Genomic DNA, 17506 nt, shown 5'->3' with positions numbered 1-17506 from the left:
ATATTAATAGTAATATTTCAAGGAAAGGAAACATTTCTATCATTATTTGTCTACATTAATGTCAATTAGGAATGTGTAAAAGTTTCAGTTTATTTAAGTATAAAAAAGGTTTACTTGATATTTTGGGATTTGATGTATTGTTTATCTCAAATACTTATAACCATTATATACAACAGTTAATAACAGTGATTTTGTCTTACCTCTGGTATCTGTATATTTTATATTTGTTTAATTTTATACTTCAATTTTCTTTTTTATGTGCTGTTAATTAAGTACAGTTTATTTTATCCTTGATTTTTAAGTGGTTCTAATGATTGAATGATATGTTCTTTCTTAGTCACTTAAAATATTTTAAGTTTTTTTATTAAGTGTTTATAAATAAATTGCAGATTGTAAATTGAAGGATATTCTGCAGCATCCCTCTTTCAAAATACTCAAATGCTTTTATTATATCCCTGATTTATATTATTTCTTTTAATATAATTCATTTACCATTTTATATCTATATTATTATATTTCACTTTAGGAGTCAAAGTTCCTGATGAAAATTTAACTCCTCAGCAACGACAGCACCGTGAAGAACAACTGGCCACTCTGCGAAAAATGCAGCAGATACTTTTTCCAGAAGCTTTATCTGGTCCTGAAGAGGGCTCCAATAGTGGAGCACATGTAGAAGAAAATGCAATGTCTGAAACACTGGATATTAATAAAACTCCATCAAGCCAGTCTGAATGGCATAAATTACAAATGCAGTTTTATGAAGATCAGAAAACAAGAAAAAGAACTAATGGGCCACCACCGAGTTATCAGCAGGCTACTCGTTCTGCAAGTGTTCCCATTGCTCTTCAAAGTCCAAACCCCAGCTCTCCCAATAACACAACTTCTAATCTTTCTCTTCCTTCTCCTAGAACGTGTTCTGGTATCAATTCTCCTGCTGACAAAGTTGCAAGAGTTCCTGGTCCTAGTCCTACAATGGAGTCTCCAAATGCAGCTCGGAATACTAATTCAAATCCACCCACACCCGTTTCAAGTCATTTGTCTCCAAAGCATAAAGATAAATTAAATACCACCAATGAATTTTCACCATCGAGTACAGTTTCTGCCCAGAATTCACAGCAGTCCCCTGGTATGTACATTTATATATTTTGTTATCATATGTTGTAATTAATTTTAACTTAGTGATTGTAATTAATATACAGAGTGAATGTTTTCTTTAAACATTAATTTCTTTCAAATTAATCATGAAATTTTGGCCTTTAGGTGTTTTTTATTACAAAACTAGTGTAATACTGTAAGTCATTCTGTTAGTTCTTCCTTATTATATTTATTTGTTACATTCTAAATAATTTTAATTGAAAGGTTAACTTCTGGAACTAGAGTTAAATATAAAGGATATACTTTATTTTCTGGTACTACTTTTTCAGTCATTACTGATCTTTAAGGTCTTTGGAAATGTGTTAAAAACCTAACAGCTTGAGGGAATAAATTCTTTATCTTTTCAGCTCTGCATTGCTCTCTAGATACACCCAATACACCCTTTGCTAATAATTGTGTCACTTATCTTGATATAATCCTACATTGCTGCCTTTAGTTGGGTTATATTTTCATTATCCAACTTGAAGGGGCTTTTTGATTTTAAAGATGTTTGATTTAGTCAAGATTTGCAAAAGAGGTGTCGAAGAGAAACTTTCTTGAATCATAATGATTATCAGTTATATGATTGTTATTGCGCTCAGATTTTTTTCATTGCCTAAACCCTTTTCTTAGCAACTGGTGAATAAAATAGAAAATAATTTTTTCTCAAACTTAGTTGATTCCCTTGGATCTCTGTTAACATTTAATTAATTTTTATTAATTTTCACATTCGAAGAAGAGTTTTTTGTCAGAACATTGGTATTACATGTTAGATAATGATTTCATCTATAGATTAATTTTTGGTCATACGTATTGATTGATAAGATATTTAAGAATTTTGAACATTTAATAACACTAATGGTACCACCCATTAACATGTTCCGGTTTGCATTCTTGTGAATAGAAACTATTGTTAAACTTTTTTTGTTTAGCATTAATTTAAAGTACAATTAATTTCCAATATTTCTCAAGTTTAAGTTATTCTTGTTGGTTATTGAACTTTAAAGACACCTAATAATTCTGCTGTTCCTTATGCTTGTTCAAATTGTAATAATAATCTCTTATTATTAGTCCACCAATAGAAAATGTTCGAAATGATTTTTTGAGTGTTACTCTGAAGAGCTGTTCTTATTTTTGATTATATAATTACCTTTAAAATAATTTGTATTGAATAATGTTATACAAAGTAATACTGTTAGTTGAAAGTCAAGCAATAATATTAGTAAAAAATTTGTTATCTATTCTATTAGCTGCAGATAAATTCTGGGTTTAGATACCCCTTTAGAGAACACCCAACATCTGTAAAGTAGGCACCTGATTTTCCTATTGGGTTAGGTTGGCTATGTTATTAAGTACTGAACCCAAGATTCTTCATGAGTTCTAGTTGTACAGTTTTATTTTATTTTATTTTTTTTTCATTTTATTAGTAGTTAATAAAGAAATGAATGGATTTTAAGTTATGCTTATTTCTTGGACCATGTTGCATCTTTAATTTGAAAGTGTGATTCTTTTTTATTTATGTTACTTTGGAATGATAAATTTGACAAATTGTTTGTTATGCATGGAATTCTTTTACAATTCAGTCAGTTTTCTGTTTTTAACTATTAAATTGGTAACTGGTCAATAATAATACCCTGATATAATCCATTGTGGACTGTGGATTACTCAGAATGAAATACCTACCAGTTGTGGAAAAGAAGCTTAGATGCTTCAAGATTAAAAAGTTTATATGCTTCATTGTATTTATTAATCCATTCTTTATTTAGAGTATCCATTATAAATTGCCTTAAATGCTTCTTACAGCCAAATGAATGACCCAATCAGAAAAAGTGTGAAAAAAAAATTTGAACTTCTATAGTCTCACCTACTGCTGTTACTTTTTAACTGTAAGGTGATATGTGTGGAAAAAAACTAAAGGTTTATAAAAAGTACCTACTTTTTAATATTCTCATTTGTAGTCATTAAAAAGTTATGAAAGATCCCGCTAAACCCATCTTGATTATACATAATTTTAGAAACTTCAATTCTTGATGTCATTATTATTTTTAGGGTTTTTAAAACAAGAATCTTGAAGACATAATACATCCTTTTAGTATTTTTTTTACTTCCTATTAAAAATTTTGGCAAGTCTATAGATGTAGTATTTTTCTGAAACAATTTGTTGGCCGTCTTAAAAGAGAAATTAGTTTAATGACTTCTTAATGTTTATTAATTTAATAATAGTTATATCAAATCCAAAAAAAAATATAATAATAAGTTATGAGATTATATTTTATAGAAAAGGAAGATGGTTTGGGTGCAGTCAAAGAAAAACTCAAATAGTAATTAAACTATTCATATTGAGCCAATGTTTTGCCCCACATTGGCTCAATATTAAGAATTTAATCACTATTAGAGTTTTTCTTTGACCGCACCTGGACCATCTTCCTTTTCTATTATTATACACGGTCAACCAACGATCTTTCAAGATTATATTTCATAAGATTTTTATTATCCCATTTTGGATAGAGCTGAGTGTAACATCTTGATGTCATCTGATTAATATCACATTCTCCGGATACCATAATCACATCATCAATTTCACTTGGTGTGAATGGAACCATATCATTTTTATATTGAACATATTAGTAACTAACTTCTTATGAATACCCTCATGAATATATTTGATCCATCAGGAATCATTAAGGATCAATTCTTAGTGTAGTTATCTCTCTTATTATTAGTGGATACTATCTTCATTACATTGTATATAATGAAGCCCATATATAATATAACCCTAAACTTGACAAGGAATTTTCATCTCTAGAAAAAGTTTCATTGGATGGCAGAACATTTTAATATTATTGTAAAAGTAAAAACCTCACAAATCAGTACTCAAAAAAACTGAAAAAAAAAAAAATCGAAACTTTGGAAGCAACGCTAACTGAAATATAAGAAAATATTTTTATTGTTAAATTAATAAACATTTTACGTTAATAAAATAAATTTCCTTTCATAAGTATGAAATGATAATTTGAGAAGTAATACTACACCTACAGGCTTGAAATCCGAATTGTTTTTATGAAGTGTCCGGAAAATAATGTTCAAAATGCAATATTCTAAGTAAGGTAATCCTTCAAATTTGAAGATAGCGAGCTATGTTTTGCAAGATCTTTTATAGTTTTTTAATGACTATAAATGAAAGTATTAAAAAGTATGCACTATCTGCTAATCCAAGTATCTGCCATGTTACAGCAGCACATGTAAGTTTTAAGTTAAAAAGCAATAGTTGTTAGTAAAACCATAGGTGTAGGTATATGACTTTTTCCACTGCGGTTTTTTGTCCAAGTCATCGTTTTAGGAGTTAGAAGCATTTGGGCCAATTTATGTTGGACACCCTGTATATGAACTGATTAAAAAATGTTTTATTTTGATTTGCAAAATATAAAAAAATATTAGAAATCAGTAATTCCTTCAACCCATTTGATTTTTGGTCTTGAGGTATATGAGCAACAATAGTGCCAGTTTGTTAATATTATTTCTTTAATGCATAAGGTAATACATAATAATTCTCACAATATAACTGTGGTAATTAACAATTTTTTCTTATGTTCTTCAACTTCCTCTTCTTTTCCACATCAATTGAAATTTTCTGTGATATTAAAAGCTTTTGGAAACATCTACAACCTTCCCTTTACATTGTATTTTATCTGGATTCCAATTAACTGAGGTTCCCATTATCCAAGTCTATTTTCTTTTCAACCTTGGTTAATGGAGTCCGTTTTGTTTTAGATTATTGTTTCATACTTAAAAAAATATTTTTTCTTGTGGTATTTTTGCCATGTTTGATTGGATCGTTATTAATTTGTAATTTTTTTCCCTTAGTTGATTCTATTTATTGTCGGCCTGTTCAGTCTATTGGTCAGCAAAAGCAGACTTCAAACAATTCGAAAGAACCCAATTTAATGCCTGTACCATCACCACAGCAAATTCAATATTTAAGTACTTTTGAAGGACAGGAATTAACTATCCAGAAGCAGCCCAATACAAGTCTTAAAGATGCTGCTGCTCGTAAATCCCCGGGGTTAGTATTTTTTTTTCCTATTATTTTAAAGCAATAGATTTTTGCTCATTTTTTAAACTATTATTTTTTCTAATTTTTTATTTTATTTTTTTCTAATTTTTATCAGCTTTATATGTAAGTCTTACATATCTGATTCAGAACATCAGTATTTTCAACATAATAGCTAATCAAAAAAACCCTTAAGATGTATAAAAAATATTTGTATACACTATTATGACATTGTAACAGTTCTGTGAACTTCTGCTCCTTGAGTGCCCACTGTTAGGTAACTCATAGTTTGAGCTCTTGCTTAGGACACCCTCTACTATTTATCTTGTAGTTGTTGTTTTTTTTAATAGCTTTATTTATGCAGTAGCAATGAAATTCGTATTTATTATGAAATATGGCATTACAATTAACTATTAAAACTACCATATAAGTTTTAGTGGGGGTCCTAGACAAGAATGCGAACTTAAGCTATCTTGTAGTGGGCAGTAAATATGGTAATTATTATTGCTCAAGGTGAAGAATCTTTTTCTTCACTGCTTGATTAATAATTTAGTTGTATTTTTGTAGAAAAGTACATCAGCAATTAACTTTTCAGAAAATTGAAAATAATTTTTTTTTTTTAATATTTCAAAGCATGTTTTACACTCCCCAGTTAAAAGATATCTATACACTGACCTGAAGTATCTATCATAGTTTAATTATGTATTGATATCGAATTGTTCATCTTATTGTTACTAATTCTTGAAATTAAATAAGTCAAGTTGTGTTAGTTTTCCTTTTTTCAGTAAGACTGTTAGTTACTGGAATAAAGATGAACAATTTTTTTTTCAGTTGTTTTAATTGATAAAACAACAATATATTAAATTTAATAACAAAAATGAAAAGTAAATAATAATTTTTAAAGATTTCGTAACAAGCCAAAAACTACATGCTCTTGTTTAACAGTCTAAATGGTGATCTTAGGTACTATCTCATTAATGAGTTGTACTAATGTTGTGTTCATAAGAATAATTTTGAACATTATTATTAATAATTATTTTACAGTCGCAAATTTAAATTTTTGAGGAGAGTTTTTTTCATTATTATATGATAACTTATTTTATCCTCTTTACCCTCCCCAGCTAAAAAAATATTCTTTTAAATTTAAATGAACGCCTCGGGTAAAGAAAAAAAGAAAAATTCTTGTTGATACCAAACTTTTATTTTTCTTGTGTTGAGAGTGTGTGTATGTACTCTAAAAGTATAAAATTAAAGACAGCTAAATTTAAAATGAATAATAATTATAAAGAAAATTTATTATTTTTTTTTATTGGCAGATAATTTTCCTATTATGTTGGATACAGTAAACATAAATTTATTCTTTGAAATATTTTTTAATCTATTGAATCTTACTAAACCTTATTTTCAGTATATTAAATACTTTTTCTTTTTTTTTTCTTTTTTTTATTTATTTGTAAATCTTTTGTAATTCAAAATATTCTTGCTAAAATTTTTTTTATTTGTGAAGGGCATTACTTTTTCCCATTTGCTATAATGCAAGTTCAACAGAACACGGTGCTCCAGGATATTTTGTTTATTTTTTCATACAAAAAGTTTTGGTTTATTCCCATGCTTGGAAACGGATTCTAAAGAATGTTTTCTATATCATAATAGTACTTCCTTCCTGGTTTATAGAAGACCCAATTTGATATAAAAATTCTAATTTATCTATTTAGAGAAGTGTTTTTTCATCTCTTTACTTGTTTTATCTTTATAATTTGTTAAGTTAGTAGTTTCTTTTCCATTTCCTTGTCATGAAAATGGTTAAATTTACTGGTCCTTTCATTACTGTATTAAAATGTCCACTTGTGGTGCAGCCAACTCATGTACTTTTTCTTTTAGGAATTAACTTTTAAGTTGGCTTCCTGTCTATGTCTGACCTATTTTAATAAAATATTGTTATGGGTTTATTTTTCGCTTGAAGTCCGAAATTGGAAGGTAGCAGCCCAAAACCGAGCCGAGTGGCGGAGGCTCATAGAGGCCAGGACCCATCACAGGGTTGTTGTAGCGCCTACTGATAGATTGTGTTTTCCAGTCTGGAAACTCAGCCAAGCTGCTTTTTCTTTGGTGTTTGTATTTACTAAGCCAACTATAATTTCCGAATTCCTTTCCATTTTATTTTTCCTATTTATGTGAGTGGAAAAAAAAAACAGAGAAATTTTTGATTTATCACTAATCATTTTAAAAATTCATTTTGCTGGAGGTAATATGGGTCTAGTTGGATCTATATAATGTTTTGAACTTAGCTAAAAGGTTTATTGTATGTGTTAGATTAATAATAGTAAAATAATTAGTAAAGGAAACAATTTTCAGTCAATTCCATCATTCTTAACATTAATAAGCACTTTCAAGGATAATATTAAATATTCAAACTTTGTAAATAATGTATTTTGAAAAAAAAAGAAAAGAAATCAACTACTCTTAAAGGATTTTAAAATATGGTTTTAAACATTTGGCTATAGTGTGTGGGTGTGTTCCATAGCAACTAGCCACTAGAAATTTTTCTCTGAGAAATATTATCTTTTAAAAAAATCTCAGTTTTGTTTAAAACTAATTTTTGTATGTAACAAGTTTGTAGTACACATTTCTGTGAACTTTATTTTATTCTTTGATTAACTATTTATGTAATATAAATAAATTTATATTAGCTATTTCAATATTTTATTTAGCCTCCGTATGATTTCTTAACAATCAGCTATGTATTCGAGGAATGCTTATATCAAACCTATGTATCGCACAATCAAAAAATCTGTTTGAAAAACGCTATTGACCTGAGAGGTCTTTCGTTTTTATACTAATGAAAGACAATATTTTTTATTTGTTTTTGGTTAAGGAACTCCAAGACAATTGAATTTATTAAGTATGAAACATTTCTTTATTATTCAAACGTACATGTTGCTCGTATGTGATATACATATTCAAAAACAGCAAACATCTAGTAGCAAATCAGTTACCTACACCTTATTACTACAAATCAGTCTCATGAGTTATTTTGGCACAGTTATCACAGTACGTCATATCATGAATATTAGAAAACAACTTAACATTATAAGATTGTGCTTTTGTCTATCAATTATTTTAATCTTACAGATTTCTAACATATTGGGGTCCCTTTATATATTTTCAGAGTGGCTAAAAATGAAAATGAAATCACTTTAAAGATCGCAAGTTTGTGTATTGATTTATTTTAGCTTTTAATGATTTTTAAGATATTAGGGTCCTCTTATATGTTTTTGGAGGTGCTGAAAAAAAAAAGTTGGAAATGGTTTTAATAAGTTTGATATAAATGTCAAATAAGTTAAAAAATGATTGTAGTAAATAATCTATTATCAATAGTATTTGATGTTAGATAAGGTAAAAATGTTATCAATGCGAGTAAATTTGGATTAGTCAGAGAATATATGAAAAAAAACCCCTGGAAAATCAAAGAATTCCTTCAAGCCATTTTGCTAGATACCTTGGCTTCAGTAACAGATTGATATAAAAAAGGTAGGTAGTACTTTACGGTGCGAGGAAGTAATCACTATGAGAACTAAAACTTTCTATGGACAATTAATAAAATTAACTTACTCATCAAGGAATTAGTATCAAAAAACAAGTCATATGATGATGACGAGTACATCTAGATCAAAAAAGATAAAAAAAAATTTTTTTTTTCATAACATAGTTTAGGTGTAGTTCACTTCTGAAAGTTCTTACCCTATTTGTCATTATCAACATGTATTGACAAATCATAAGAATTCTTGAGGATCTTGAAGTTTTGAGAGAGTTTAACTTATCCATTCTTATACTTTGTGTCGTCTTAACAGCCAAAATTCTGGCTCTCTCTTGTGCTGTAGTTAGGAAATAATTTGTATTTTCTCCCGATATGCTCGGACATGTGTAAGGTAGGACTTAAGTCTTGTGCTGATCAGAAAGGGTTCGATTTTGTTCAGCTTATTTCCATTGGGAGATCACCTGGCATCTATTTGAATCGCTTTATGAGGGAAAAGGCTAAATATTATTTGAATACAAGAAAATAATAAATTTAATGAATTATACTACAGATAAAAACACTAAAATCAATACTTTACTTAATGGGAACTTAAGCAGGCTTCGCACAGCAGAATTATCCTGTTAGTATAACCATATTATTGTGGCAGTTGATGAAATGTAAAATTGTGGGGCATAATAATGAACCCATCTCCAAAATAAACCTCGACCCTGATATATGTTTTAGATAGGAAGATTGTATTAAGGCTGATTTTGCCAAGTTCAGTTTTGATAAGGTTGGATGTAGGCATATCTGTTGTACCAGTATCAAACCATTGGGTTAATTTATTTATTAATAACATGATGGTTGCTATGGGTTTGTACATATGGTCTAAAACATTTCATTGATATCAAGTAAACATCAAAAATTTCTTCTTTTTTTTCAATCTAATTGCTTGTTTTAATTTTTAATTGCCTTAACTTCGATGACTGGGTTCTTCTCAGTCTCTTAAGGATATGAGTAACTTCCTGAAAAAGCAAGTTGCAAAAAATAATTAGTCGGTTACTTTAGATTCTCCTTCTGACCCCACTAAACATCAACTAACGTCATGGTGGCTACCTATTTGATAGGCCTTGTGCCTTTCAATTGATATTGAGTCATTTATTTTTTATTATGTTAAATAGCATAATGATTCTGACTAAATTTAGGCTCTTCAATTTAGGATTAGGAAATGCTGCTAGTATGCTGTCACTTCTCCTTTTCCTCTCTCCACCAAATTCTTCTGTAGTAACCAATATAATTTATCTTTTTTTTTTTTTTTTTTGCATTGTTATATGTGTTATATTTCTGGAAGATTTTACTCTATAAATTCATAAGATACCCAGTAGGTCAGAGGATTGGGCGCCTTTGTTGAAAAAATATTTCTGTTGTTCAGAAATGCTTAGGACTCATCTCATCCTTATAAAAATTTGAATTTAGAAAGCTGTAAACATTTTTAAAAAGATTCTTCACCTTACTATAATATTATTCTCTTATTTATGGAATAGACAGTGGACTGTTAACTTAGATCAGTTCATAATCTTAACATGCACATGAATTACAATTATTATATCAGTAATTTAATTGGAATTTCCTGACATTTATTCTGTTATTGATGACTATTTATCTTTTGTAAATAAATTGTGGATTCAGTTAATAACTAAGAAATTGCCATTTCAAATCCTATGTTAATTATTCTAAAGTTATAAATAATCATTATAATGAATTAGTTATAAGAAATTAGATGAGTGATTACTTTACAGGTAGAAATTATTTTTCTAATTTATTTGTGTTTTTTTTTTTTATATACTTTTATATTTATTTTGCAGTATATTTGGGCATGTGTGTATTATATCCTTTTTTTTATTTATCATTTATGTATGTGTATTATATTAACATAAACAATTATTTAGCTGTTTGTTATGGATTATGAATAATATGTATATATGTTAATAATAATTTAATAATCATTAGCCACTGATTATAATCTTGTAATTTATTGTAAAAAGAGATATTTATAATCAACTAAAATTGTATTGGTTCTTAATTTTCAGGTTACAGCAGGCAGCTTTGGATAGTGTAATGACTAACAGTGCAAACAAGAATACAGATTTAAGTAATAAAGTAGCTGGCTCTCCAGCTCCTTCTACACCAGACATTACCCGCAACTATCCACCTGATTTGAATTCTGGAGAAACAACTCCTGATCCCACTACTAACCAGCCTCAAAGAAAAATTGATGTACCATTTTGCAATAGTCCTCAAACTAATGAACGTTGTCACATGAATATGCAAACTGCTTTTATGCAAAAATGCCCTAATTTTGTTGATAATACAGGACCTAAATGTGCAAATTCTTCTGAAAAAGAAATGTCAGCTGGTAATTTTCAGTGTATTGGACCTGATAATGTTCCATTAAATCCTAACCGAATCATTGCGACAACAGCAAGTAAAACCTCTCATTTTGACCCAATTAGTTCTCTTGCACAAATGAGTCAACAATTAACTAATAATGTTCCCAACTCTCCTGTTAATCAGCAATCAATGATGCAAAATATGCATCAAAATATGCCACCTTTTAGTTCACCTAATTCAAATCAACATTTATTAATGAGCGATATCCATCACATACCAAATACTCCTCCGGACCACAGGATGCAAAATCAAATGCAACCTCATTTTAATACTAATAGACCCCAATGTAATAATACAGTGTCTCCAGGTATGTCTGTTTCTCCAAAAATGATGCAAGGATACGGTCCTCAGCGCCCCATACCTCGTGGCATTGGTTATAATGGAGCTAGTATTCAGGTTAAACCTAATGCTCCTAATACTATACAGTATCTTCCATCAAGACCTCAGACATCCTCTGTCCCCAGGGGACCTCCTAGCCTTGAATTTTTACAAAGGTTTTCTAATCCCCTTTCCAATTTAGATTCCAAATTGCCTTCACATAATTTACAATATTATCCAAGTAGTTATCCGCAGAATAATATGAATGACATGGGTATGTGTTCACCACATGGCAGTATAAGAGGGCCTATTCGTGCTCCAAATCCAGGAATGATGAGATTGCAGTCCCCTCAAATGGGTTTTAACAATGCTGAAAACTTTCAAAATTCCAACTGTCAGTTATTTGGAGCCTCACCAAAGGGTTCCACATTAGGTTTAGCACCTGATGCTAGTCAGCCTTTGCCACCATCTATGGGTCAAAACAATAATTTTAAAAATTCTACTTTCATAGGTCCTACCACTGCTGATCCTAATTATGCACAACAATTTCATAATTTTCAGCAACAGCTTTATGCTACAAATACAAGGGGACAATTAACTTCACAAAATATGGGAGCAAATCAACATTATTTCATTCCAAAATAACATTTGCAATGTTTATTTTGTCCAGACTTATTGTGATTTAATCTTAAGAAAATTGTATATTTTTTGATTGTAATGTTGTGCTATAACCCATGGCGAATTTTGGCATCTTCATGTATGTCTTATGAGGTATGTAAGCAATGATGTTGGTGTTGTTGGTATAGAATCTTCTGGTTCCTTTGCCATATTATTTGTTATTTATATTGCCATGACAAAGTTTTCTATGAATATTGTTTGTTTTTTTATTTATTAATTTTAAAGTTAAATATAGATTAATATTTACAAATATTTTAAGTTTTATTTGTTTATTACTTCTATATTTATGATACATGATATTATATTTTTAACGTTAATGTGTCTTATTTTGTTGTTTGACTTTGTCATTAATGTAATTATGGTTGGGAATTACTAAGACAGAATTTTATTTTATCAAGAGCTACACGTTTGCTTTTTGCTAATTAAGTGGGTGGGATTCAGTTACTGTGGCATTGTTTTAAATATTAAGCTTAGTGCTGAAAATGATGTGATTTGTATAATTCATAAACTAAAATAAATTTTAAGTGGAATTGCAATCATCTTTACTTATTGGTTTATTAATTTATCTATTGATTAAATATATTCATTGATGTCTCTTTTTTGTGGTTATAATTACTTTTTGCATTAATTTCATGATCAAATGGCTTTAAAAAGTATTTGGGTGTAATATAAATTTTGATGAAATTCATAGCTGCATATGGAAGGTAAAGAAAACTTATGTCATAGTTCATCCTAGGCAATAACACTAACTACGAGCTATCTCATAGTTAATAGTCAATGTGTTAAGTAACAACAATAATGGGCTAAGATTATCATTATGAATGCAATAAAACTGGTCAACGATCAACCACAAATTTTTTTTAAATGCTTCCTTACACCTTAGTGTTGAAAATGGCGAGTAGACAACTGGCTTCTCATGCAAAGTAAATCTAGTTATGGTCACAGAAAATAAGTGAGCTTGGTCAAGGTGGTAACTATTGTTAGATACTGCTTTTTTAGTCCACACAATTATAAAAAAAAAAAAAAGAAAAAGAAGCACCTGGCATAAGTAGGGTTAAATTTTTCATATACCATTTCTCCTTTTAAGAATAATTATTTTATTGTTTTTCCCTTTTGTAGATGAACAGTGAAAAGATTCTTTAAACCCACTATCAGACGTGCGCCCACATTTTGTGTTGCATATTTTGGTTTCATATTTGGTTTCATATTCATTTGTTTTAAGTTGCATGGGAATAAACAGGAAGTATACTCCATTCATTTTGGTAATCTTAGTTCATTATATTCTCGCTGAGCTATGCTCTGTCAAATAAACATCACCATTTGGTGGTATTTGCTGGTTGGAAAAGGAAGTGAAATATATGCTTTATTTCAACCTCTGGACAAATTTTTCCAGTGACATTGAAAAAGTTCATCATCATTTATCAATCATTTACTGTAAACTTATTAGGAAGGTATTAGGTACTGATGGATATATATATTTAATTTATATTAAAAATTGAAATTGAATGTATGAAGTTTTATTTTTAATTTTTTTTTATTGTAGTTATGCTTTTTCAAATGACTATCAAAATATATAATTTTCAGTGTTTTTTAACAATCTTGATTTGGAAAATGAATTGACAAATTTCAACTTTATTAAAACAATCAATCTTACAGTAACTTTTAGAGTTAAAACTTTCAGTATTATTTAATTCCCAACTATAAATATATAAATAGTTGTTATTCATATATTTTTATACATATTAACTTATTTTTGCTCTTATGTTTTTTTTCATGTCTGTCATGATATACAAATATTCATGATAAGTATATGCGTTAAATGTATACAAACTACATTTATAATTTATGTTGCTCAAAATGTATAAAATTTATGACACATGTATATAACAAATTAAATTTTTTATGAACAGTTGAATGATTATTTTTCTGTTTATAACCTTTACCCCTGACTCTAAATCTATCCTAAAGCTATTAATAGACCCTTTCTTAACATACCCATTAAAAATAGGGTTGAAACAATATCTGAAAGTATTGCACAGCTTGGGTCTTGTTATGGGTCTTTTATACCTACCTAAGATCATTGTTGGATTGCTGGGAATGAAAAGGTAGATTCACAGGCTTTATTACCTATAAAGAGAAACTAAATAATCATACCATCAGCTAGCAAAGATGTCATATACTTATTTAAGGAACTGGATGGTTAGAGTGGCAGGATGAATGGTTGAACACCAGGAACGAGCTAGGAATAGCGCAACTGGCAGTGAAACATCTAGTGAGGAATTTGAAATTGATAAAGAGAGAATAGGTGGATTTTATAAATCACACTTGACTCACCCACGGTCACTACATGAAAAGAAAATGCATCATCATGTTGCTACTGTAAGACTGATCTAATCATTAGGGCTCATTCTTAGAGACCTTAAAGCTGTATAAATTTTCTACAGGTTTATATAACATGTAAGAGGGACCCACTACTACAGAAATTATTAAGTATTTAAAAATTATAAATATATATTGTTACTGCCAACACATGTTTTAATGAGTTATTACATATTATGTTAAAAAAATGTACTCTGTTATTATTTTTACTCCAGGGGTATAAACGATGCTTTAGGGTCACAGTTGTGTATATAAGCTCTCTTAGACGTACTTATCTCCTGAAGCAGTATTAGAATCCAGCAGTCTGGCCATCTCCATCATCCTTTTCACTTAATCAGAAAGGGTGGATGGATGTCTTCAAGTTTGGTTCATCCTCCACATGGACAAGAAGCATTTACCTAAGGTGGAGCCCCTATCTCGCAGTCATCCACAATAATATAAAAATAATTATTATTTATTCTTTAATGAAAAAATTCCTCTCATAAGCTCAGTTTACCCAATTTTCTTTTTCTAAGAATTTATTATTTTGATTTATATATATAGGTATTTCATTTAACATTTTAGGGATTTATCTCCATTTTTAGACTTTATAAAATATGTGAATACAGAATTTCTTCATCAATTATTTTCATGTGGTATTTGTCAGTATCATTTTCCTTGAATTATTATTCTTCCATTGATTTCCTACTAACACAAAGAAGAAGAATTAAAGAAATATGGTTCTGACAAATACCAAATGTACATAATTTATCAAGAATAGAAAAAGAAAGCTAATCTTTCGTCATACATACAACCTTCTTCTGGAATGCTCTTCATATCTCCGCAGGCTCCTAATCCATGCTTTCCTTTAAGCTGTACCTATTCGTTCACATACTACATTACCATACCTCCACATCATTGTGAGTAATGTGTATAACCATTTTTGTATACTATTATAAAAATATAACTTTTTTGACAATAAACTTTAATAAAAACATAAAGTTTTTATGTAATTTCAACATATATATTGAAGCTTTTAAGTGTTTGCCAGACAATTAATCTTGATACATGAACCATGTATTTATTCTAAGAGAGCATTTGTCCCAGAATACATTTTTTATTTATCCACCGCTTTTCGCCAGAGAGCACTACCCATGTTGGTAAAGACGTATAATGTTGATTTATTAATTAAATTGTAAACAGCTTAATGTTCTAAAGTATAAACCTAAAAGTTTTCAATATATTAATACTTTAATAACTACAAATAAGGATTTAAAATAAAAAGTAAATTTATAAAAATAATTACTTAAAGTATCAACATTTTTAATTTTTTTTCACAAAGGAAAAACAAGGGTAACTGCAAAACATTTGCCAACAAACCACAGATTCGTGTTCTCTCCCTCTGTGGGCGTTACAGACTGATATTATCCTTGGCCTTCTCAATGAGCTTTTGCAACGTAGCTCGTTCTTTGGCGGCCCCTTCCAATTTCGATTATTTAACAAACTAAGAGTCTTTAGCAACTGCTTATTCCTGCCTCAGTTTTATTTTGCTACCACCCTCGAAAGGTCCACTTTCACCTCTAGTAGCTTCTTGGGAATCTGGCGTTATCCGTCATTCTGGCGACACGGCCGGCTCACATCAGTCTTCTTAACTTAATGGTCCATACTGCATTACCTTACTCCGAAGATCTCGTACACTTTATTATTGTACCGCCTTCACTGTTTTTTTTTTTTATAATGACCAAAAATCCTCCGTAATGTTTTCCGTTCGCAAATAAGGATTTCTTTTTCCTTCAAAGTCAAAGTTTCGGATCAAGAGGTAAGGACCGACCTTGGTCCGTTGAGAGATCAAAAGCTTACTTTGACTACAGGTTCTTTTATGCGTATCACATCATATGCAGATGTGATGTCTGGATACGATTACTCACTTTTGGACAGATCATATCTTAGATCCTAAACCTTGCGAGACGGTCCGTCGAAAGAAGGTCCTTTTGTTGCATTCCCATCACTCTGTTCAGCTCTTATGTATGTTGTCTTCTCTTCATTTTTATAGTCAGGCCCATGTTTCCAGCGTCCTCCTTAAGATTATGGAATGCCTCCTAAGTGCGTTGAGCGAGCGAGCGATTAACAATGTCGATAATTTCTGCAAAGGCAAGCAGCTCAACGAGACTGTCGTACAATTGGCCTCTGGCTTTTTCTGAATGCGGCAGTACTGGTTTGCAATACGAACTCTATTATTATTTATTTACAATTTACTGGAATAAATGATTCGCCTGGTTTATCCCAAAACCTCCAACACTTCTCTGATAACACGGATGTAGACCATAGCACGAAGAAACCCAGTTCATAGAAAATAATTCGCAAATCTGCCGATTCACCGCTATCCCTATTACCAGTTAACAAAATTGATAAATATTACCAAAAAAGTATACCTCTTTAAGTAAGAAGTAGTTTTAATACTCTAACAGAAATCGACCTTTCATACCACAGAAAAGCCTAGCGATAATAATAAACCGAATGTTAAATCAAATTCTACAAAAATACCACCAATATTTTACACAATGGAATTAATTATTGATTTCAGCTAAACTACTTAAATGCCTTAAGTATTTGACCGTTTAAATCCCATTGACAGGCAACAACACTAAAATTTTGCTATCGACTATAGAATAATGACGTAATATTATAATGAAGAAAAAATGGAATAGCATTTTTTTCTACTGATAAAAATAAATATTTGAACGTAGTGATTAGGAAGGTTACCTGTAGTATAACCGAATAGAAATAAAAGGCCGAGCTATATTCAAAACTATTTGAAGTAGTATAGGTATCCAGAATACTTATTGAAGATAAAAAACTTACTCCTCTAGTATCTATTAAAAATGATGAAAACGCTAAATATATTTTTAAACTTTTTTTTTCAATTTATTTATTGTTATTTACAACTGTATACACATATATACAACAAGTAAATTTGCTGTAGGTGACATAGTGACATGATA

The 17506-nt window shown here is 29.7% G+C and overlaps 1 protein-coding gene across 1 annotated transcript in view; it reads left to right on the top strand.

Annotated features, from left to right (window-relative positions):
• The window catches only part of lgs (legless), a gene marked incomplete in the record, with an annotated part of 36039 nt that extends 22617 nt beyond the window's left edge, over positions 1-13422 (top strand). Inside the window, 3 exon segments of the mRNA XM_067044642.1 lie at positions 527-1126; positions 4999-5197; positions 10790-13422. Of these exon segments, the coding sequence (XP_066900743.1) occupies positions 527-1126; positions 4999-5197; positions 10790-12113 (2123 nt within the window).
• Positions 13423-17506: the final 4084 nt, after the last annotated feature.

This window comes from Halyomorpha halys, unplaced genomic scaffold (assembly GCF_000696795.3).
Source record: "Halyomorpha halys isolate HHAL.00 unplaced genomic scaffold, Hhal_1.1 Scaffold317.1, whole genome shotgun sequence".
Classification (NCBI taxonomy): Eukaryota; Metazoa; Arthropoda; class Insecta; order Hemiptera; family Pentatomidae; genus Halyomorpha; species Halyomorpha halys.
Note: the sequence above shows the minus strand (reverse complement) of the source record. Positions and strands in the feature narration are given on the sequence as shown.